Source organism: Natrix helvetica, assembly GCF_964273705.1.
Source record: "Natrix helvetica genome assembly, chromosome: 2".
NCBI lineage: Eukaryota > Metazoa > Chordata > Lepidosauria > Squamata > Natricidae > Natrix > Natrix helvetica.
Window position 1 is genome coordinate 47,262,400 of NC_138552.1, and position 25,694 is coordinate 47,288,093.

The 25,694-nt window shown below is 37.2% G+C and overlaps 1 protein-coding gene across 2 annotated transcripts in view; it reads right to left on the reverse strand.

Moving 5' to 3' along the window:
- Positions 1-484: 484 nt before the first annotated feature.
- The window catches only part of ST8SIA4 (ST8 alpha-N-acetyl-neuraminide alpha-2,8-sialyltransferase 4), a 99,129-nt gene continuing 73,919 nt past the window's right edge, over positions 485-25,694 (reverse strand). The window contains exon 5 of one of the 2 annotated variants that reach the window (XM_081944089.1): positions 485-8,356. In XM_081944089.1, the coding sequence (XP_081800215.1) occupies positions 8,074-8,356 (283 nt within the window). In that variant the 3' untranslated portion in view covers positions 485-8,073. The remainder of the gene's footprint in view (positions 8,357-25,694) is intronic. The other variant, XM_081944088.1, reaches the window with a different exon arrangement.

A 25,694-nucleotide genomic window follows, 5' to 3' on the forward strand; every position in this document is an offset into this window, starting at 1 on the left:
GTCTTCACCTTAGCTCTTCACCCAGGGCTTCCTTGCACAAGTTCGTTTTTTTCTTTATCTCTGCACCTTTTTAACGATCTACTTTGGTCACCTCACTCTTCTACCACTTTGTATTCTTCCTGTAGCTACAACTTGTCTTACATGCATGCTGAACATTGCACTGCAATATTTAGCATTTATTTACTGAACCACCACTGTGTTTTGAAAGCTTTATCTGCAAAATTGGAATAAAATGTTCTAAACAAATGTTCAAAGGAGAGGCTAAATTACTTGTCAATGAATTCTTACATGTATTAAAATTTTGGTTTAATGCATTCAGAGCCTATAAAAATGAAACCTAGCAAAGGCTTTTAATCACACTGACATTTACATTTGAATAAATGAACAGCATTCTATAAAACGTATCAGACTGGATCTAGATATTAAAATATTTCATGCATTCTGAGTTAGAACATGTTGAGTATGAATTTCACTGGATCAATTGTCTTAAGCCTCTACCAACTATTATTTTTACAGCATTTTTGCTATTTCACATAAAAATTCTACTAATGCCATCCTTCCAGAAAAATTAATGTATTGATTACTGTAGAAAAAAGAGAGTGCCCAATTGAGCAAACAAAAGGACTGGAAAAGGAAAGAAATTGACTTTATTTTACAAGTACAAGTAACAAAGAATTAAACAGCAGCCCCTATACACAAAATAATATTAAACTGCATTAAACAAGATGATCCTGACAGAATACATCTCAACAGTGCACACAAATGAGACCTGTAAGTTTAATAACAGTAGTACTGTTTAGGAAGGTATTTTCTGCAAATATCCTTCCTCTACTATATACAGTTAAAACAATTGTGCTTTTGCCGATTTAGGACAACAGTGCTCTTTTTCATAGGATGAAATAATGACAGGGAAGAAAAAAAACATATAAAATTGCACAGCTCCAGTGTGGCATGGATCCTTTCAGTCCCATTGGAGAAACAGGGGTGCTTGTTTCCCTGTAGCTTTATGGATGGCATTTGGAGTCGAGACATAATTTCAATTATAATCAAACTTTTTGGCCGCTTTGTATTTTAAACACCTATCACATTGGCTGACTTTCTTTGCACAAAGCCAAAGAATAGATGGAATTGTTCCTGTGAGAGTTTGAAAGGTATACTGAATGCTGTATACATCTTTGAAAAGATAGTTTCCTTCATAAAGATTTTAGTGTTCCAGTGGACCTTTCCTTCAAAGTGCCAGACTGGTTCATTTGGCAAAAATGGCAGTTCTTCCATTAAAGCAAAGGGGCTGATCATTTAGAGCAAGCTTCCTGCAATGTTTTATGGGGATAGAGAAACAGACGTACTCCCTGAGGCACTTCACATCAAGATAAGAGGGATATGCCTTAGGGAGGGCAATAAACTTATGTAATAAATGCAACCATTCCCCTCCCTTCAAACCCTGCTAGGTTTTCATTTTTCTTAATAGATGACCATTCATTGGACTACAACCTAATCCTTGGGTTTCCAGCCAAAGTTATACAACTTTTATATTTGGTAAATTCAATTGTAATTTCAACTGGCAACAAAGTCACAGAGCCCAGTTTAAGAGTTGCTAACAAGAATTTGAGTGTCTATGTCTTTTATCTTCAAATTGAAAAATACGATTATTTCAGTTTAAACTGCACACTTCACAAATACCTTTGGCTAGGTTACTGCTTAATGCTAAGAAAAAAAATGAATGTATTCATTAATTATAGCTGGGAATGAAGGGGAAATGTTTTTGGTTACTTATATAACTGCCTCAGTGAATACTCCTAAAAGTTAAAACATAAAATAGAATAAATCTGTGTTGTACCTGGTGTTTTTAGAATTTTGCAGGATAACATGCAATTGAACATCATGTACAAAATAAAATTATTCAGAAACCCATATAGTACCATAGGGAGAAATTATTTGCAAAAAAGAGAGCATTTAATATACGAGGAATATATGATATGGAAAAGCATGAATTTTGGACAAGATTTTATTCATAAAAAAATTTCAGAAACTGATACCAACATGTTTAGAAATTAACTTAACCAACACTGAAATACTTTCCAGTTTCTATACATGGCTATTTTAAATCAGCAAATATAAAATTTTATGTAATTATTCATTTTTATTACTTTATTTCTTGCACCAGTTTCTGAATTTTCTAAAGTATGAAAATTGCTACACATTTCCTTGCAAAATTTTCTACTATATTTAGCCACTTTTGTAATATATGTATTTTTGCAAATAATTCATGTATTTTCTTCTCAATTGTACCAATATGATGAATTTTTCCAATATGGGCATTATATAGTCTTATATCCATAGCGTATATTTTCTTAACATTTTTTTCTAAGCAGCGTCATTAAAATGTATGGCAACTGTAGTACACGTGAATTTTAACCCCCTATAAGTTTGGAAAATGTAAGTTGACCAAATTTGCAATAAATTGTGAATCAAGCTTATTCTGCCTTCTATTGCTTTTAATGCATCGATTGCAAGTAAAGCATGACTTAATCTAGATTAAACTAATTGTCTTTAATTTTGTAAATCTTTTTTCTGGATGATATAAAATAGATATATCAGGTAGACAACAAATTAAAGGAAACATTGAATTTTTTTTACCTTTTAGCTAACAGAATAAAAGTAGAATATTCTAAGGGGGGAAAAACAAGAACAGAAAAACCTTAATTAACTGGATCTTGATGAAATAAGTTTTTACATGGAATGGAGGAACTTTTCACATTAAAATCATTTGCATAATAGTAATCATTATGCAAATAATATAAATTGACACAAATGATATACTTTTCATCATTTACATAATGGTCTATGAGAAATCTCTAACTTAATGGATATTTCTTAATAACTCCCAATTCCTATTAGTCCACTTAAATGAGATTTCATTGTACATTTATCATCACTAATCTCAGAAACTATAGAGTTCCTAACAGAACCTCCAATTTATAAACACTGATTTATGATTTACATTCATAGGAAAAATATTCTTGAATGAACACAAATTCCCTTTCTAATTTTATAGTTAAAGCTTCTCCATAGATTTTGTATCAAGTGAGCTAATTTTGCACTTGGATATTTGTTGGAGATAGTGCTGGGCAATAATAATGGGAAAAATATTGGTCTATTCATCCAAAATCCTGGCAGTAAAATGTGGTATGAAAAAGGGCAAAAATGAAGAGAAACTTTAATTTATTCTTCACAAGGATCTGAAAAGATGTCACCTATTATTTCGCAGCATTTTTAGTGTATATGGCCAAAATCTTTCTGTATATTTTCTATTTACCTTTTCTTCTACTGGAGCTCTAGTCAAATTTTCTCAATTAAAAATTACTGAAATCTCAGGAGATTGTCCCATTTAGCAATGTCAATACCCCATGAGTTTGACAGTCTTTGTTTTTATTGTTTTATTACAATAGTTTTTAAGTCTTTAATTTTAGAGTCCTGTCTAAAATTTGATCTCTTGTGAAGCACCATATTTTATGGTGCTTGCAGGCATTACATCTCCAACCCTAGATTTTAAGTGGTGGTTCTTCTCAAAAGCTATTATTCGCAATGTATGTCTGCATAAAGAAAAAAAATTGCTGTGGGAGTTGCATTTAAAGAAATAATAGAAATTTCAAGGCAATCTTCATTTCGGTTCATATAAAAAACAAAACCAACGACAAAAACATCTGGCAGATTTCCCTCAACAGCTGCAGAATCTGACAATAAAGAAGAGACAAGGCAGTTCTAGGAGTTGAATTTATCACATATAAAATAAGAGAGAAAGGTGAACAAGTTGACACTGTCTATAAAGAAGAGATGTCAACTTATTAAAAAAAAAATTCAAACAGTCAAGTAAATGCATATAAGGTGCTGAAGGTATTGTGTTCTTAAGAAACTTTCTGATAGTTTTCAATCACTTTTAATTATTTTTAACTTAGAAGCTTTTATTGTTTTGTTCTTGTATAGTCCACATCTATCCATGTTTATGTATTTACTGTCTTCAATGAGACTTATTTTTCATATAGGATTTTTAGTGTCTTATAATGAAAAAGTTGATTTTTTAAAATAATGCAATATATATTCATCTTTTTTTTAAATTATAACTTTTCTATTTTGATTTGGAAAATTTAATTTCCAAGATGAAAAACATAAAAGGGGTTTTAATCAGTATTTTTAGCCCTTTCTTTATAATTGAAAATCGCTTATATGAGAATAATACAAACCAGTGATAGGTATACATTAAGATTCAAGATAAGTAAGTTGATTATAAAGGCACTATTCTTAACATCCGTAAGATGGTTGCCTGTAAGTTTTAAGGTGTGTAGTCTATCTTTTCAAAAACTGCATTTTTTAAAAAAGGGATGCATCGTTCTTAACAGAGTACTGAAGCCTGCTGATATACCGTTTTACATATTTATAAACTAAAAGGAAAAATCCTACAAGAATCAATTCTTGTTGTTGAATTGTTTTAATGTATTTATTCTCACTGTGTTGCGAACAAGCGAGCTTATAAATAACCATAAATACAAATTAAATTTCTTTTGTTAGGAAGATCAATCCTATTTACCGAGTGAACAAGAAAGGGTATAATTTGCTAGCTTCTATGCCTCATCAAAATAAAAGTTTGTGCTGGTTGAGTAGACAACAAGTCACTTTAACAAATTTGTTTGGTTCTTTTTTTTTTTTAGAACAAGAAAAAGAAAGTAGCTATCAGTTAAAATAGAATCAAACAGGAATCGAGTACTTTTTCTACTGAAAAAGAAGCAGCAGCTAAATTCTTAGCATTGGCATATATACATTTATCACAAGCTTACTCAAGGTTGTTGTTGTTAATTGTTTACCATTTCCCATCCACTTTATCAAACTCATATAACTTAACAGCAAGTTATAGGAACGGACAAATGTCAGTGAGATTTCCAAAGACATTATTATGAAAAACAGGATGCTGGATTAGACAGAATATAAGTATGATCCACCAAAGTTTATCTTATGGCATTCTGAAATAAGAGTGATGCATTGGCAATTCATTAGTAAATGGAAGAGATGAATAGCTGATTTTAATAAGGTAGGTTTTAAGCCAGAAATGAAGTCAAACCATAAAATAGATGGTTCAGCAGTCCCGTGACCATCATGTATGTATGTATGTAGGCGCAAATAGGTAAGCTAAAAGGAAAAGTGTGAGAATGGAACTTAAGACCTGGAAGGTTGTCGTAGCTCAAGATTTTTCCATTGGTACAGGGGACAGTACACAAGATATGAAGGAGGGACGGAGGGGCCGTGGCTCTGCCAGAAGACGGCGGGGGGGGGGGGGGAAGGAAGCAATATTGAAAAGACTCAGGTCACAAAAATAAGTATATTTGAAACATTATTGCAATTGTTGATATAATGTAATTGTTGGAAGTGACATATGAGAGGATTGAATACATGGTTGATACAATGTAAAACAAAAAGCTGCCAATGTTTATCTCTTACTTTTTGGCTTTTTTTCTGTAAAAGTGGTGAGATTTGGGGGGATTTCTACCTTTCGCACGATGTAGCTGTCAAAAATTTTTGTATACCTAATTTACCCCTTCCCATAAATGTTTGTAAAAACTAATGAAATTCTTTTAAAAAAAAGATTTTTCCATTGGTGAGAAAATGACACCCACAAACCATTCTTCCTTATATGTTCTAGTTCATAAGATCCAATTAAAGTGTATTCTGTGTTTGCTTTTCAGCAGTTTTCTCCTTTTGTTCCTATTTAGAAATTGGAGATAAATGAGAAGACAAAGAAGTACTCGGTTCACCCTGTAGCAATTTTGACACCAGTCATTAAATGTGCTTAAAATACTAAGGTTTGCAGCTATTCTGTGTACAACCCTGCTTGATGCTAGTGCTTCCGTTAAATCATTCTTTAGAAAACCTTTCGAAGCAAAGTGCAACAATAGAATTTTTCAAAATAGTAGAAGAAAAGGAAGCTTCTAAAAAGCAGAAAGGCAAAGTAACTCAGCAGTGAGGTTTTTCATTTACTATTTATCAGAATATTATTAGGTCAAGAAAAAGAGGGATATTGTCCAGCACTATAGTGAATGTATTGTAAAAAAAAACTAAAAATAATGGGGAAAACTGCCAGTACAGAATCTGAAATAAATATTAAAGTACTTTTCATTATTTCTATTATCCTAGTTCGATTAATGAAAGTTATGGGCGTAGTCTAATTAAGAAGGGAGAAGAATCCGTTTTGCCCCGTTTATAAAATATTCAATATTCAATAAAATATTCAAAAACAGAACCAAGACAAAAGTTAAGGAATTTGTCATTCAAACAGAATCTAGCTACTAAGTTAACGGAAACAGAGATGATTGAAAACAGTTTCCTCAGCAGTACAGCAATACAGTGATAGCACTAAATGTACATGTTTTTGTCAATACAAGGTAAATAAATACATCATCAATTACAAAAATCAGCATAATCTTTGGTACCAAATGTAAGGGCACCTACTTGTTAATGGTATTCTTTTCATATGCCATACAAGGAAACAATCTTGCTTTAACAACTGCTCAAAATATGAAATACTTTGAGGATTAAATTATGCCATAGGGCCAAACTACATGGATATCTTCTCCATTTAACTTATCTTCTATTAGAGGCCGTGGCAGGAAGTGGTGACAGTCCAAAAAATGTCAATACTGCGACTGCAGCCACACAATCAAAACCTTACCTTTTGTCATCCCTCCCCCATACTCCTGACTTTAACCATATGATTTATTATCATGAATGTGCTTTAAAAACATGCTTAAAATAGTTGTTTTCAAAGGACAGTTTGAAGTCAAAGCCATATGAAGCCCTGAGCCAGAAGAGGTTCCCTCTAGGATTTCATGGTATAAGCCAGCCTTTGTTTGAAAACCTTTCCTTTGGTTGCTGTTGTCTGAGGCAAATAATAATTGAGAATAGATGCATGAGCCCCAATATGAAACATATCTGGATCAGGGTGTCACAACTGCCTTTTCTTTTAAAGAGAACAAACCAGGAAGAATGTTTTTCATTTGAATGTATATTTATCAATCCCTCCAACTGAAGCACATTTTTAAATTATTATTAAATTTCTATGCTGAACATCTCACTGATACGGCGACCCTGGGAGGCACAACTGCGAGATTCAAAGCCCTAGTACTCAAATTATATTTCTTAAAAAAAAATACTGCTCAAAATAGTCTCTCTGAGAGGACTTTTCCACCGTACACTTTGTCTAAGAGGAGGATTTATAATTAAGTATCATTCTTGCCAGCACCACATCTTCCGGTCAGTGGTTAAGGGTAGCATAGAGTATCTTCTGTGACCTGCAAAATCAGAGGAATGGCTTTGCATCAACAAGCCCTCCCATGGAGCCAGTTTTGACTTTAACTAAGGCTAAGCTGAACAAGATGATACAACATCGATTTTAACTTTCAGGTTTTTTTTTTTTTTAATAAGACATTTTTCTAAGACCACTTCTTGACGTTCACTTAGAATGTTCATATTATTTGTCTTTTTAAAATCCCTTATAGAGTTCCAATACCCAAACACTATGATAAATGCATGACAATCTGAAAAACAGGAAACAAAAAGAGGAAGAGGTTATAATACAAAGTTAGGCATTCCTCCGACCAAGATGTTTTGGTTGATCTTTGAGATATGATCCACTGCTGTCTGAATTCCACCTTGACTTCACTTCTCTTCGTTTCAAGGCCTGGATATTCCTTTGGATGTTGCCTGACTTTGTATGGAGGCAAATGAGCAGCGAGCAAATCATTTGCTTCTTTAACAAGTGATGGATGCATTGTTGGATCTTGTAAACACTACTGATTGTATACATTCAAGATTTGTTCTTAGCAAAAGTGGCACTTACTTGAACCATTGCACTCAAGATTTAGCACTTCAACAGGTAAAACAACAGCTGGTAATAAGAGACTTGATGCACTTCCTTATGTTCTGATGGCTTGGTACAGTGCACTGGGCTATATCCACTGCTTGGATCCCACTGCTGTTCTATAAAATCTGAATTTCCTGTATTTCTCTTGAAACTTGACTCGTGCATTATTGCTGTATACACTTCCCTGTGGTCAGTTTAAGTGCTCCTCTATTATGTAACATGTTCAGTGTTTTAAACTCTAATGGCATCCTATGGGGACTGGCGTTTGAAAAGTATCTGTACTTTAAGTCATCATAATAATGATATTTGACTGGTTTTCCATTTATATCCTTTGGGAAGGGCCAGAATCCATAAAGGTGAATTTCATCACAGAACCTCGTTGCGAGGGTATACATAAGGAGTCCAGTGCTGGGTCGCTTGATGTAAACTTTGTTGGTTAGCCAGTAACTGTAGGAAGTTGGAAAACAAACAGAAGTATATTAGATTAATTAATAAGCTTCATTTCAACTTCAACAAGAACTTTATCTTAAACTATTTTCCCCTTGAAATATGCTTTTCTAAGTCTTTTATATCACAATAAACATAGTAGGCTGCACTTTAGTACTATTTTGGAGACACATACTTTTTGGCAATGTTGAAATAGAAAACCTGGTGGTTAGTAAAAATCTAATCCACACCTAAGCCTGGAAGATGGCAACCAAATCACGTATGAGAATTCACTATTCTCACTATTCACTAAGGTTTAATTAAGGTCACATCTCAGGGATTGGAGCATTTTCTCCCAACAGCAAGTGTTTGGATATTGAATTAATATTTAGCAACAGGATTTCTAAGTATTCTCCACCCCTAATAAAGCACGAGCATCAAATATAGTTACATATTTACAGACTTACAATATAATATTAAAAATTAAATCCTGCTACTGGCTTAATTTAGATGAACAACATGTTTTAATCCCCTGTTCACAATTTGTTCTCTGTTCCACCCACTTTATTGCCCATAAAAAGCACTTTCGGCACAAAATGCTTCCCACTACCAGCAAAAAAAGTTTTAAACAGCAACTCTGAGAAAGTCACGTTGTTCAAAATTAATGGAATCATTGCTACACAGAATAGGCAACCCAGCTATAATTTCCAGCTTTATCACTGGTCTTAAGAAACATCTTTTGTCTCTTAAGTTCCGCTGCCAAAGATATGTTAAGTGTTCTTAGGAAAGCTGAATTTCTTTCAACTTCATGTATGCACCTCCATGGTCTTGCAGTTCAACAAATCGTTGCTATATCTTGTGTTTCCCACTGAGAAACAGAAGTGTCTTTTTATTGAAATTGACAGATGAAATGTAGCTTGAGGCAAAGTACAAGAGTAAGGCTGAGGTAAGGAGTATTCAGAGGGAATGATAAAAAAAAGTCATGACAATGCAATCAAAGATAGCAATAGCTAGACAACAGCTTTTATATATATATATATAACAAGATGTTACGAAAAGCCAACTAATCTGCATACAGCAGATTTCGGCAGCTCCAATCACACTTTGCTCGCACAAGCACGAAGCCAAAGGCACCAGCCTGAAGATTGCGAGTGGGAGCTCGTCAAAACGTCACCAAGATGCTCTCAATCTTACACGGGAAAAGACCCGAATACGCCAAGACCTGCATACCTGTACCCGTGAAAATCTACGAAAACATATATATACAGTAGCAGACCCTGATGGCGCATATATATATATGCACCATCAGGGTCTCTGTTTTTTATGTGGTACTGTTGTGATGATCTTTTTTTTAACCATATCCTGCAGATGCGCCTGGCTGGAGATGAAGCAGATTCATACAGGATTCATAGTAACAAGAACTTTGGAGCTGGTTTCTTGTTTTGGCCCAGGATGAATGGAATCTTGCAACTAGAATTTGCAGAAGTTTTTTTCACTCCTTACAAATGAACAGTGCTTAACTGCTGCCTAATTGCATTCCTATATTGCATCAGTTCACTATGACACAAAATAAAAGCAGCCATGAGGATCCCAAACTAGACCAAACTGGAGCACTGATCACGGGGAACTTAACCCTGACCCTACTATTTTTACATACACATTTGCCCCCGTCTCTCTTGCAATCTACAATTTTGGAAAAGATCTACAACCATCACACATATTTCTCCATTTCAGTAGACAGCAGCTGATGAAAGAATCTATATTAGTAGTATGGTCAGAAAAGAGAAAGATCTATTCCTGGTTTTGGTTTTCCCCCTTCCTCAGGTGCTGCAGTTGTGGTCTTTATGACTGTTTTAAAAGAAACCTAAAGATATAGAGATAGCCTGTTAGGTCTGGCGGTTAAGGCCCTAGACTAGATGCAGAGAAACCTGAGTTCCAGTCTTGCTTTAGACATCCAAACCAACTGGGGTACTGCAGGCCAGTTGGTTTCTCTCTTTTTCTCCCTCCCTTTGGAAGAAGGCACTAGGAAGTCCACTTTCAAAAATGTTGCCAAGAAAAACTACAGAGACTTAACTTTATAATCACTTGGAGCCAGGCTGACTGAAAGCTGTGGAAATCATGAGCACAGACTTCATCCCCCTTTTCATACTTGAGTCTGTCAGCTGTTGTTTTTACAGTCTGAATGTAGATGGAGAAATCCATAACTCAGAAAAATGCTTTTGCTGATACAACAAGGCTTAAGCGTACAGAAATATATTTTGTAGGAAACCCGACAATCTCAAGTTGAATTAGGTATTTTTCAATTGCACACTCTCCTTTCCCAATTTTCAGTTAACAATTTTCTTCTCAATATAGCAACAATAAAAATGTATTAATTGTGAGTTAGATCCTTTAAAAAGCAACTGTTGAAGCAACAGTGACAGACGGGGATGGGTGGGAATTAGAAGACTATGTAAAGCATTTGCTCATTTGAAACTTATTTTGTTCTTTGCTAAGTGAGATAAAGTATCCTGTCTAGCAGCAAACCTTTTAAGAAATATTATATGATGACTTTTTTTTTCTGGTACGGTTAGAATAAATCCAAGATAACGGCATAGTGCAGTTACTTGGCACTTAGCAAAAACTTGTCTTAGAAAATGCATATCAACACAAACACATATAAATGTGAGCCTGCTAATGTGTCACAAGGCAGAGCTGGAAATGTGTTGTTGCTGTTGGAAGCACAATATGAAATGTATAAAACTACACATAAACATTCTGTATCATATTTAATTCCCCCCCCCCAAAGATCAGTTATAAATGCTGTCAAAAGCAACAACTAATTCAGATAGTGAATCACTCATCAGTTTAACCTAAACCAGATTAATACATGACAATGATAATAGCCAATGGTCAGAATTCTGCTGCGTGCATTAATCTCTGGTACATATTAAAATGCTTTCAACTTTGACAGAGTTTGCAGGCTCCTTGGTTGTGTAGCTTGGCAGAAGTCCTTCTGACTGCCATGTGTGTTTTGCATGATAGAGATACTATGATCTTTCTTTGGCTTGAAATGGGCAGAAAACTGTTCTTGTTCGAGCAAGAATTATGTTGCAAATGACAACCTGCCAATATTGGCCCCATACTGAGCTGAAAATGTGCAGAACCCCCAAGCAGTAATGGAAGGTCGTATTTCATACCAAAATGCAAAAAGGTCAGCCATATGTGGATTTGTATTTCTAAGTAGGCCTCAAATTCCCATGTGAAAGTATCTTTGGAAAAGGTCACCGTGGCTCTGCAGAATTTGGATTCTTTGCTGTAGCAATTGCAGTATGAAAGACTCAGCTTGCCAGGACAGAACAGAAGTCATTTTTATGGCTCAAAACCTCCTGACATTTATTTCACCAGGAAAGAATAAAATCAACAACCCTCTCTTTTGTGTTGTACCCACTATGCAACTAGACACAGCTTTCTCACACTGAACCAAAGACACTTAAAATCCCAAATATAAAATGCCATCTTGCATCGACAAGAAAAATAGCCTAAAATTTACTAATTGTAAATTTGATTCAGCATCTATCTCTATGAAGGCTAATCCTCATAACAAGGCCTCATCTATGTGTCTTAACAATATTGAAGATCTCCCTAACCATGGCTGAGGTGGCCTGTTTCTGCTTTTACCTGATATGACATTAAAGTGGTGCTCTCTACTTTCATCCAACAAAAGCCTTGCTCTAAAGCACAACTTTGGGTGTTTCAAAACCACTGAGGAGAAATAGAGGATGGGGAACTACCTGTATCGCTAATTCCAAGTGCTGCATACACAACCATACATTTCAGCCTGACCATTCCCTAGAGATGATTTAACTGAAGAAAAGGAGAGAGGATTTTTCTGAGCTACTCATATTTTCTTTTCTCATTTGTTAAGTGACTCTATGTTTGCTATTTAGAGTCTATATATATGTGAAAGTATAGTAACAAAGCTTTTGATTGCCATTCTGCTCATGATAGAATGGCAGGGGGATGAACAAAAATGGCAGGAGTAAGGGTCCATCTACTGGAGCCTGCAAACAGCCTCCCATCAGCTGTTTTCAGACTGGGTGAGACAAAAAGTGAAAAAAGAGCAAGAAAGATCAAGCAAGAGAGACTAAGACTAAGGAGCACAAGAAAGAGAATGCAAAACAGCACAAGAAGGAACATTTCTGGGGTGGATCGGGATTTCCTTAATGTAATAGGACAACTTCTTCTACAGGACTGGAAAATCCTTTTCCACCCTGTGAATTGGCTGCAGAGCTTGGCTTTCTTGTAAAAGGAAGAAGGCAGAATGACCTTATCTATTCCTGAAGATCAGGTTAGGATAGATAGCTAAATTAATGGATTACATCCTTTGTCAAAACTCACCTCTCCCCAGCCCCATTCCATGTTAAAGGCAGCAGCTGATGGTTATTTTTCCTATGTGTAGGAAATTCACCAATTATTTTTGTTACCTTGTCATATACCAACATAAAAAACACTATTACTCACAGATTTCATCACTGAGGCAGATTACAGCACAGCTGTCAGGAGAGAGAGCAAATTTTGCCAGGCTACTTTATGCTGCCATGTGGATTGGAAAAAAGCATATTAAAGTTGCTGTCTGGATGAGCCCCAAGTTTCTATCTTCAGTTAACTAGTTTAGCATGGCTGGTGCCAACACTTAATGAGTGAACCAATGCTAATGAGAACAGAGTTCCATTTTCTTTGCCTGGACCACTTCCTACAATAAATAATTGCAGGAATTTTAATTTAGTCTCTATTCCTCCAGCTTCAGGTTTACCATTTTGATACACGTTCAACAGAATTGCTTCCTCATTAAAGTTGGTGAAGACATTCTGATATGGTGATATATTATCGAAGGTCTGTTAGAGATAGGCAGTCCGAAAGAAAAAGCTGAAATGTCCTTATAACAGCTACTCAGTCATATATTTCTAAAATAAGTCTGTAGTTAGAAGCAAACTAATAACATTCATATACATCATGGATGACTATGAACAGTAATATTCATATGTATTATAAATTACTAATCTCTTCTATCCAGACCACTACCACACTGTGTCAACTCTTCTAACTTTTTAGATGTAGTAAAGGAGGCAAGATAAAAAGATATCTGCTTAGCAACTATATATGATCAATATCCCACTGATCAATTTTTGCTGATCTGGGTACCCAAGTCCATGTACAGATTACAAACCATTTTGACCTGTGTACCAGAACCAATACAGTAATATCATGGTAGTTTACTGAAAGTTTATCATTCTTAACTGCATTGATATGGTACAGTACCATGAAATCAATATGATCAAAATTTAATAACAGAATCAGAAAAATTCATTTATTTGAATGTTTTTGTACTTGCACCAAGTCAACTTGGATTGAATTAAAGTATCATCAAATAATAAACAACTAAACATAGAAGTCAACAAGACAACTTTTTTCTATCACTCTAGTCTTCCCTTGCAAATAATGAACTTAATAGAAAAGCAATTAAATCTTGTCTGCATGCTTTTAGGGTATATCTTTATGTAAATCTATAGTGTTGATTTAATAACATGTCTTGTTTTGATTTTAGTCTGAAATAGCAATAAGCACTTAGATTCATATACCTTTTTACACTGCTTTACAGCCCTCTCTAAGCGGTTTACAGAATAAGCATATTGCCCCCAACAATCTGGATCCTCATTTTACTGAGTTCGGAAGGATGGAAGGCTGAGTCAATCTTGATCCAGTGAGATTCAAACTGCCAAACTGTTGGTAGCTGGCAGTCAGCAGAAGTAGCCTGCAGTACTGCATTCTAACTACTGCGCCTCTTAATTAAATTAAAAATTAATACAATCCTATGGAAGAGTAATAAAGGTGAAACCTGACAACTCATGAAGAGATAAAATTAGATTTTTCCTACTTGTTTACTGCATTGGACTGCTATGTCAGCCAAATCATTGGGAACAGAAAAGGGCAGCCACTGGCTCTAGGATCATATGAGAACCCAATGCTGTTTTTGGGGCCCCAGAGCAAACCCTTGCCCTAATTCTAAAAGTAGTAAGTATTTGTTGCCTTTTTGAAGCAAACTATGTGTGAAAATTCTAACATATCCTCCAAAATAGGCTTGATATACTTTGAAGTGAAGAAAAACACTGATAGCACACCAAATAAAACGAAACCAAAAGTCTCAGGGCCACATCTGCACCATCAGCCTACCTTCTGCTCCTTCCAGGTTTTTGTAATATATTAAGGAATATTAAGGAAGTCCCAAGCAATCTTAAGGTTGCCCAACTCCATTCCCAAAATAAAAACTGGTTCCTGGTATAGGAAAGAAAGCTTAAATGATACATATAATGAGCTAGCAATAATATCTACAGCCTTGTTTCCTGAGTTAATATTTTCCTACTTGGCTGTTATTGTGTATATCCAAATGCATGAAGAAATAGTAATCTGAGTTGGCTCTTATCACATAATTCATAGATGAATAAAGGAGTGAAGCATTTTAAACTTTCTGAAAACTCTTGAAACTGTGATTTAACAAAAGAAAGCAACTGTGGTACATAATATCACTGTTCCTCAGATACCCGGGTGTGAGTCCCTTGGTGTGAAATGGGGCCCAGGGAGGCAGTGGGGTCTGCTGATTGTATACTTGGCTCCTCGCTATACATCAGTCGGTCCTGCCCGAGCTCCTCGAGCTGATCTCGGAGACGGCGGTTGAGATCCCCAAGCTTTTGGTCATGGGGGATTTCAACCTGCCGTCAACGGGAGCAGCATCTGAGGTGGCTCGGGAGTTCATGGCTTCCATGACAGCCATGGACCTGACCCAATTAATTCAGGGGCCCACACACGAAGGTGGCCACACACTGGACCTTGTTTTTGTATCTGAGCAGTGGACGATCTGGGAATAGGGGATTTAGTTGTTACTCCCCTGTCATGGTCAGATCACTCATGTCTCCGGCTGGACTTCCCTGGCGCTACCCCCCACCGCGAGGAGGCGGAGCCAGACTGTCCAAGCTGGTACCGCCCCAAGCACCTGATGGAACCAGATAGGTTCCAGACGGAGCTTGGGCCATTACCTGTAGCCCTGACCCGCGCTCGGTCGGAGGACCTAGTGGCCGCCTAGAATAGGGCGGCGGCTGGGGCCTTAGACCGGGTTGCGCCTTTGCGACCTCTCCTGCGGCAGCGACCCACTCGAGCTCCTTGGTATACCGAGGAGTTGAGGGTGATGAAGTGCCATAGGAGACGTCTAGAGAGCAGGTGGAGGTCCTCACGCTCCGAATCTGATCGAACACAGGTAAGAGCCTATTTACGGACCTACCTTGTGGCATTGAGAGCGGCCAAACGTAGACATTGTGCCGCTCTTATTGCGTCCGCTGATAACCGCCCTGCCGCCCTGTTTAGGGTGACCTGTTCCCTCTTATCGCAGAGGACGCGGGGGGCGCCCTTGCAGTGCAGAGCAGAGGAGTTTGGGGAATATCTGCAGGACAAAGTCGCTCAGATCCGGAGCGGATGGGCCCCCTCCAGTGGACCGGATGAGCCGTCAACAGTGAGTCTTGTGAGACCATTCTGGGAGGAGTTTGATTCTGTTGCCCCCAAGGATTTGGACAGATTGCGTGGACGGCTGCGACCCACCACATGTTCAATGGACCCATGTACCTCCTGGCTGGTACTGGCAACCTGGGAGGTGACACGAGGCTGGCGTCTGGGCCTGGTGAACGCCTCATTGGGTGAGGGATCCTTACCAACTGCCTTGAAAGAGGCGGTGGTGAGGCCCTTACTTAAGAGGCCTTCACTCGACCCAACGGAGCTAGCTAATTATCGTCCAGTCTCCAACCTTCACTTTCTAGCGAAGGTTGTTGAGAATGTGGTGGCGCAGCAATTTCCACGACATCTTGACGAATCCGAATATCTAGATCCACGCCAGTCCGGCTTCCGACCCGGGCACAGCACGGAGACAGCCTTGGTCGCGTTGGTAGATGATCTCTGGAGGGCCAGAGATAGAGGTTGTTCCTCTATCCTGGTCCTATTAGACCTCTCAGCGGCTTTTGATACCATCGACCATGGTATCCTATTGCGCCGGCTGGAGGGGATGGGAGTCCGAGGCACCGTTTTGCAGTGGTTCGGCTCCTACCTCTCCGACCGGACGCAATGTGTGTTGACAGGGGGGCAGAGATCGACCCTGAGGCCACTCACTTGTGGGGTGCCACAGGGGTCGGTCCTCTCGCCTCTCCTGTTCAACGCATATGTGAAGCCACTGGGGGAGATCATCCGTGGTTTTGGGGTTGAGTATCATCTGTATGCTGATGATACCCAGCTGTACATTTCAATCCCAAACCACCCCAACGAGGCTGTCGAAGTAATGTCCCGGTGTTTGGAAGCTGTCGGGGTCTGGATGGGGGACAACAGACTCAAACTCAACCCCTCCAAGACTGAGTGGCTGTGGCTACCAGCACCTCGGTTCAGCCAGCTGATTCCATCGCTGGCCATAGGGGGCGAACAATTGCCCCCTGTGGAACGGGCGCACAATTTGGGCGTCCTCCTAGATGCCCGGCTGTCAATGGATGACCATGTGGCAGCCGTGGCAAGGGGGGCGTTCCACCAGGTTCGCCTGGTGCGCCAATTGCGCCCCCTACTGGACCGGGATGCCCTGCACACGGTCACTCATGCACTGGTGACGTCTCACCTGGACTACTGTAACGCTCTCTACATGGGGCTGCCCTTGGGACGCGCCCGAAGACTGCAGCTAGTCCAGAACGCAGCCACGCGGGCTGTGATGGGGAGTACTAGGTACTCCCACGTAACACCTCTCCTGCGCGAGCTGCACTGGCTGCCTGTGGTTTTTCGGGTGCGTTTCAAGGTTTTGATTACCATCTTTAAAGCGCTCCATGGCACAGGACCTAGTTACTTGCGGGATCGCATCCTCCCACACACATCCCTGCGGCCAATTCGCTCTCACAGGGAGGGGCTTCTCCTGGTGCCATCCACTAGGCAATGCCAACGGGCGACACCAAGGAGTAGGGCCTTCTCTGTGATGGGCCCAACCCTCTGGAATGACCTCCCCCCCGACATTAGAACCACCACGGACAAAAATTGAAGACTCACCTGTTCCGATTAGCAGGCCTGGCATAATTATAACTGTTACCTCCTGGTAGACATATTTTCAACTGGTTATTTTAGGGGTATTGCTTTTAAATTTAATTTGTGTGATATTTTTAAGGGTTTTAAAATTATATTTATACATACTTTACTCAGCTGTACAGTTCTTTTTAACTCTCTTTTTAACCTCCTCCATATTTAACTCTACTTATTTAACAATTTTAATTGTTCAGCTATTTAATTATATTATGATGTATTTTTTGTATGGACTGTACACCGCCCCGAGTCCCTTTTGGGAGAGGGGGCGGTCTAGAAGCGCAGTAAATAAATAAAAATAAATAAATAAATAAAGGAAAGGACTTGAAAATCTATTTCAATTTCTATAATTCTTGGAAATTAGTCAATTCATTTCGCAACATTCAACCATCTCAAATCACAATAACACATTTGTAATTTAACAATATGCTACAATTTGTGATATACCAACTCAGCTGCCAAAACAGCCACTTCACTTTGATGAGGAGTTGGAAAATACATGGAAGCACATCCTGTAGCGATCAGGAGACTTCCAATTAAGTTTTCAGAGGCTGCTATGATTTTCATTCATAAGAAAGGAAGATAGCACTTTCTTTTTGGGAAAAGAGAAATGATACATAGATCTGGTGCAAATTTTTTACAATACAAAATCAAATACAACTGTAGGGAAACTGAATACCCTGCTATAAATAAGTATTTATTAATCACCAAAGAATAAATTTTGTCATAATTTGTGATAATGAAATAATAGTATAATATAATCTTACATATACAATATATACACACATATACATGCATACATAGATATACATGCACATATTTTGAATCATGTAATTTATGCATGTCACTGCATAAATCTCATTGGTCTTAATATTGGTTCCCTGAAGAGAAAGACACACACTTAACGTACAGTAGTATTTTGTTCAGCAATGTTGTTGCTTTATAATTTGAATTATTTCTTGGAATTGAAGCAAATGTGATAGCTTTTAAAATGTATTTTTGGAAAGTTTCACAACCTTTTATATGCCCTAAAGTAACTGGCCTTCTGTTGCACATGTCCTCTGAATATAATTATACATACATACATACTTATGTATTCTAACATATAAAGATCATGTGAACTATACCACATAAAGAAATGTTCATAAGAAATCTCCAATATTGTGGCAAGTAAACAAAAAAGCAAGAGTATGCCTTATTTAAAGCCTTAATCTAAAACCTAATTAATGGATTCCGTGTTTAGTTATTTAGAGAAATAAACACTTCTGAACTGAGTACAGTAAATATGCATCAGATTATTATAAGGGTAAAAAAAGGTGAAATATGCAGCCAGACCTCCTTACCATCCAGAGTCATATTATTAGAAGTTGAAAGCACAGATTTATCATGAGCATAAATATGATCAATTCTAATGTTATGAATAAACTGACTGTATAAGAATCTGGAGGCTGCATCTTGGAAGACAGAAATGCTTAGCCTGTCAAGCAACCATTATACAATATCACTAAAACCAGTGAAAGTACAGGTACCAACTACCTTCATCAACTGGAAATGTGTATTCATTATTCAAAGGGATGCTAAGTCCGGATAAACTGGCACTTCCTGATGCTTTTAACAAGGGCAAACCTTGACCAAACATATACATGCCATGCCAGTAACTGGTTCATGATATGCCCTTATTGGAAACACCTGCATTGGTAACCAATTATTCACTTAAGGAGATGGATTTATTCTCTGAAATTCTACATAGCTTTGACCTTGATATTTGAGTGACTGTCTTATAGTAAACCTATCCAGATAGTAAGATCAGTAAGAAAGGCTCTGTTGCAAATGGACTTATTTTCTGAGAACCATTTATTGTATGTGGCAGAGGAATTTCTTCTACTTTCCAAGCTATGAAATGCATTCCCTTGAGAACTGTGCTCATTACCCACTCTTTCTACTTTCAGGAAAGGAATCCAGAACTTTGCTTTAATCAGCCAGGCCTTTGCAGAGGCACTAAAAGAATATTTTAATTTTTTTTATATGTGAGCTTATAAAGATGTAGATAGATGATAGATAGATAGATAGACAGATAGATAGATAATGGATAGCTAGCTAGCTAGATTTTAATAACTCTCTCCAGGGAAAGATACTTGTTCTTGTGCTTTGTAAAGGACCCTGAATATATACAAACAATAAAAGTTACACTGTAAGTACAAAGATGTAGTAAGAAAATATAATTGTAGGCACGGCTTTCAAAGTACGTCTGAAGTAACAGCAAGTCACAATAATGGCCTATCCTGGGCCACAAAGATGGTATCATAAAGATGTCCAAATATCTGCATGAAAACATGTGCAAGAATTTTCAATGACTAGAACAAGTGATGGCGAACCTTTTCATGCACATGCGCTGGAGCACCGGAACCCAAAGACCAGCTGGATGGCGCGCACATGCCAGTTTTTTGGCTGTTTTGAGAGCCTTTTCCAGGCCATTTTCCAGGCTGTTTTGTGGCCCAAAAAAATCCCTGAAAACGGCTCCAAAAATGACCTAGAAAACGGTGTTCTTTTGGACATTTCTCAGGCCATTTTCCAGTGCTCCAGCACCCGCGTAGAGCAGTTGGCGATGACGTGCATGCCCACAGAGGGGGCTCTGCATGCCACCTCTGGCACCTGTGCCATAGGTTCAGCATCATGGGACTAGAATTTCCTTTCTTTAATACACACTTTTTTGGCAGTCTTCTTCACTGTCCTTTTGTTGCTGTCCAAGTTACTGAAGCTGCTTTTCCTAGAGGACATGGTTTCACTTCCAGAAGGAAACTTTAAAAACTCCAATGTGCAGTTTTGCAACAGCTTAGGCTTATTGCCAGAGTAATATGATGTGTTATTAAGGGGACAATTTAATTAGACTCTGGGTGCTGAATGGTACAAAATAAATATGTGAATTCCTAATGTCAAAATACAAGCATCCACCAAAGCACATTCTCAAAAGTTAATGTAAAACAAGACAAACATGTGCTTTATCAAAACTCAAAGTGCACTATAATAAGGAGATAGGGTCAATCAGTCAATCTCTTTTTAATGGCAAGTTCTACCAGTCAATCAATACTACTTTCCTTTCTTTCCTTCCCAAGCTTTCCCTGAGTTATACTAATCATTTCTGCTAAACGGTTAGGCACAGCAAGATTCTTGTTTGCAAATCAGATACTGGATAAAAAGGCCATTAGTATGGACCATAATTTTAATATCTTTGTTGCCTACTGTATATTAAAAAAGCTAAGTGAAAACAACTTTAATGATAATTATAAAGATTTGTATATGGCACTCTTATGTACGAGTATTTAGAAATAACTTCTAGAGTTTCTTAATAATTGTTACTATTTTAAAAGCTATATTTATAAAAACTAGGCTAACTTTTTTTTGGCACGAGCATGATTAGTTTAGAACAAAGCAAATTAAAGGCTAAAAATCATATAAATGAATACTGTATGTGCTTGATTTAGATGTGATTTAATATCTGATTCAACTGTGAACTTCAATATACATATAGACATAGTCCAATAACATATTCTAGATTGGTCTGAAAGTAAAACAAAAATTAAACAAAGTTGTCATTAACACAGGGGCCTCCAATAACAAATTAAACAAAGGTGTCATTAATGCAGGGGCTTCATGTTATCAAAGAATTGTTTCATACAATTGATCATTTCAGGCCCAAGTCAAGATACTGTATATTAGATTGAAAAATAGAATTTATTTATTGTCACTTTTTTACTTTACAGAAAAAGCCCTATAAGATAAATTATCCTCCTGCAGTTGGAAGTTGGATCTTTTTCTTATTTGCATTTAGCACTGCTACTGAAACTTGTAAGAACATTCAACTAAATCATCAACATCAATTGGACCTTAAGATGCAAGGCACCTCGGCACTTCTTTGATAAGACAGTAAAAGGCTTTCATTTATCAAGAGAACTGAAATAAATGGGATACACACTAAAGTGTACTTGCATTCTTCTACATCTCATATATATTTTCTTTTAAGAGGCTTCTGCTGCACTATTTCCTAAGTTAACTCCTAACATATGGAAGATTTCTGCACATAATAAACTCCCAGTATAAATAAGTAAAATTGTTAAATTCTACAGTAGACATGAACTACTTCCAGTTGATCTATCATAAAATCACCCTAGTGATATTACAAAGGAAGGGAAGATTTATAGATGAGACATGTTCATGAATCCTTTTGCAAAAAGCATGAGAATGGTAATATTAGAAAGCTAAGGTGGAGAGAAGGGTAACACATACAAAGAAACACTTACCATCTTTTATTTGGCAGAAGGCAATCCTAAACACCCTTTCCTCTAAAGAAACATTATTGATTTCTGTTACTTTCATCAATGTCTTGCTAACATTAGTCATTATACTAGCATTGACTCCCATCTCAGATCTGTGTACACAATAAACAACCTTGACAAAGAAAAGTGAGAGCATATGACTAAAATCATGCTGCTAGATATGGTATGTGGACAAGGATGGAAAAACAAACCCCAAGGACAGTGAAGAAGCTAATGTGACTATACAAAAAGCTCTATAAAGATCTGAAGATTCCTGTAAAGAAAAGAAAAAACAAATAAAAGAAAGAGAGAGTGGTCATAGATAAATACTTCAGAAATGTAGGGCTAAAGTACAGAAAAAATGTAAACTCAAAATAAGTTCACTTTTGGAAAAGATTCTAAGAGTATCAAAAATGTTTCCTTCAATATGCTCAAGATAAAGCAAAGGGCTATTCAACCAGCTGATGGACTAGCCATACTCTTTTGTTGTGTCCCAGCAGGGGCTGTTGGAGCTGCAAACAGATTCCAACAGCGAGGGGCCCTAGGAGTCGGCTCTGGAAGATGTGGAGGACCCTGGACAGGGTTCCGACTCCGAGCAGGAATCAGAGAGGCTGGTTGGCTGCCAGGAGGCGCCTGAGGCCTGGAGCAGCGGTGAAAGCCAAAGGGAGTGTGCTCCTGACGTCATGCCTTGGAGCAGTGGGGAGGAGACAAGGGAGTTAGTCCTGGATGCCCGGCAACGAAGGGCTGATAGAGAACAACTACACAGATATAGAAGATAATTGGACCCAGGTGGTTGTAATTAGGCTCCTCTCAAGATAGTATATAAGCAAGTCTTTGTTAGGAGGCTGGTTGCAGGATTCAACTTAATTACCAATGCTGGAAAAGCTCTCGTGTCTGTTTCTTATCTTGGAACTCTGGATTGCTGCCAAGGTCTTAGTGTGTTAATTTACTGTGAAAAAATCGTCTAGCAGTATTCTTGTCTTGAAGTGCTTTGGTGTATGAGGGGGGTCAGAACACCCTTTTATCTTGGAGAATGGGAGACATGTTAGATACTTGGAGAAAAAATGGTACCCTATCTTCAAAACACTATGGACCAGCATACCTGACAGGGATATATGAAAAAAATCAAGTTCAAATTAGAAGGCTGTTGATCTGTAAGCAACTTGAAAACAAAATAGTAATTGCTGTAAGTCAACATGGTTTTGTGAAGAACAAAACTTGCTAGACTAATTGTATCTCAGTGTTCAATTGGGTAACTTCCTTAATAGATTGTGGAAATGCTGTTTAGATATACTTTAATACCAGTGAACCATTTGACAAAATATCCCTCGATATTCTGATTACAAGAAGATACTTAAGGTTGAGATGAAGGGTTTGACAATGAAATGGATTCTGGAAAATCATACATTGTCTGGATGACTTTTATCTAATTAATGAAACAATCTTGTTCACTTAGATTCTCAATCAATCAATGAGAGCCAATAAAGCTCTGATTATATTCAATGGCAAAGATGTGCAAAAATTCAGAATATCTGAGATAGGATGATGAAGACCACTCTTGCCAGACCCTGCAAACAAATCATTATCCTCCCAACTGATTGTAGACATCAAAAAGTTCAAACTTCCCATATCAACTAGCCCATTTGTACTTACCAACTTAGATGTCAATGATACACCATAATAAAGAAATTGCAATTTACATGAGAAAAAAGTTACTAACATCTAAGTCTTCTGATGGTATAAAAGCTAAACTCACTTATCTTTGCTATGCAGTTCTATTAACTGTATCTTTATTAAAGGAATGTTTTTTATTTTTATTAAAGGAATGTTTTTACCAAATCTATTGATGGATAGATTTAAAAGTGGTGCTTTCAACGCTTCTGGCATGTCACTGAAAGAGACACAAAAAATACAAATTTTCATTCATCTGCTGTGCATATTTGAGACATTTGCATAAGAATATATTGTATGTAATCATTCTAAATACTGTATAATGTTTTTTGGTTAAATGTCTGAACTAACTGCACTGGAAAATACTGTGATTGAAATGCCGTCATTATGACATTTCTAGTTGCACTTCTGCTATATGGTAGCTGTTGAGTAGCAGAATGGCATTTGTGAATACATTCTTCATTAGGTCAAGTGCCAGTTCCTTTCCCTATTAGTCAAATTGAGTTAATACTTCATTGTTCCCAGTGAGAACTTCTGTATTTGCATAAACTGAGTTTCTTATTGCATCCTCTACAGAAGGATCAACTCACATTTTCAAGGCTGAGAGTGATCTTTAGCATTTGAGAAGTTCCTACAAATGTGGTACTATATCATTGACCTAGAATCCCCTGAATTTTCTGTTCAGACATAATACCTGAAAAAAAAAATGTTCTGCAAAGGGCACTGAGGCATCATGTAAGATGCATGAATGTACCACAAGCGAGGAATGCAGATTTAGTATACCACGAGGCAAGGGTTTTACCACTGTCTGCCACTGTTTTAAACCCACGATATGATGGCAGACACCAGGATATATTCTAATATGTATAACTAGAAACAATTGCTACAGGTTCAAAGATCTATGCGGTCTGAAATATATTGTGGAATTAGATAAATAAAATTTAAAATAGATCTATATTGTTTCTTTGAAAAAAAATACAAATAAATATAATTTGAAGATGAGTATTGCTTTTCCCCCCTTTCTTTCTTGTTCCACCTAATAGGCCTGTGCTGAACTTTAATGCTATAAAATTACTAATGTAGTTTGGCTTTAGTTTTTCTATGTCAAAGCATGATCACATCCATCTGTTAGCTATTTTTGGCACCCAGATAGGATCAAAATTAGAACAGCTGAAAAGAATAGAAATACAAGTGGAAATGGTTTTATTTTTCATCGATGTAAAGCATAACACACAAATATCACTTCTTTATAACTCAATAAGAGATAGACTAGGAAATTCAGTTTCTAAATTCACAAATAAGGAAAACCTCAAAAAGAATGTGGGGCAACAGTTGTTAGTTTTTGCTGTTTTGTAGTTCTCTCTATCTGAAATCATATGCCTCTTCCCTGTTATAAGGTGCTGCAGACTTGAAATGTCCCTGTGCTCCCACGTGCTCAGAAATGCCTTTTAGAAATAGAATCTGAAGCACAGGGAAAGTTTGAATCAAGTTTATTTGATTTTCATTAAAAATGTTGGTTACAATAGTAAAATCTACTAAAAACTAAACTTAAGAGAGAGAATGGAATAAAGAATAAATAGAGTAGGAAAAAAGAAAAAGACAGAATATAAAGAAAAAGAAAAGAATATAGAAAAACCAAAAAGAAAAATATAGAAAAAGTGACTTTCAACATTCATCAATTTGTTTAGCCCTGTAATCTCTGTACCAAATTTTGCAGCAGAGAGGTTGTTGCTGATAATCATCCAGTTTGGAACAGACCAGAGAACATAACATTTCTTCCTACTCATGTTGACAATAACTATTCTAATTTGTCAAAAACTGCACTGAGTAGTCACCACAATTAAATATGTGGAAGAGAGCTAATCAGCCTGCCAGGTATGTCTTTAACAGAGGGAAAGTTCAGGACTGAATTATACATTAGTAGAGGGACACATTCTTCATCTACCAATAACATTGGAAAGGTATAATTCCTTACTTCTTTGTTATCCTTAAGTACAGCTCTATTCTTTTCCTCAACACTCTTATTTTTTGTCCTGCTATTTGTGTTACTTCTAACTTTCCCATCTCTTTCACAGAATTTGTTTGGTGATGGCTACTTTGCAACAGGAAACCCCTAACCACACACTGTGAAAGGTGAAAACCCCTATTTAACTACTCCCTCTAAAAAACCTGGTGCTACATTAACTGTACACCAGATCAGCATACCGGATGATCTTAATTATTCTTCTTTTAAAGCATCTTGAAGT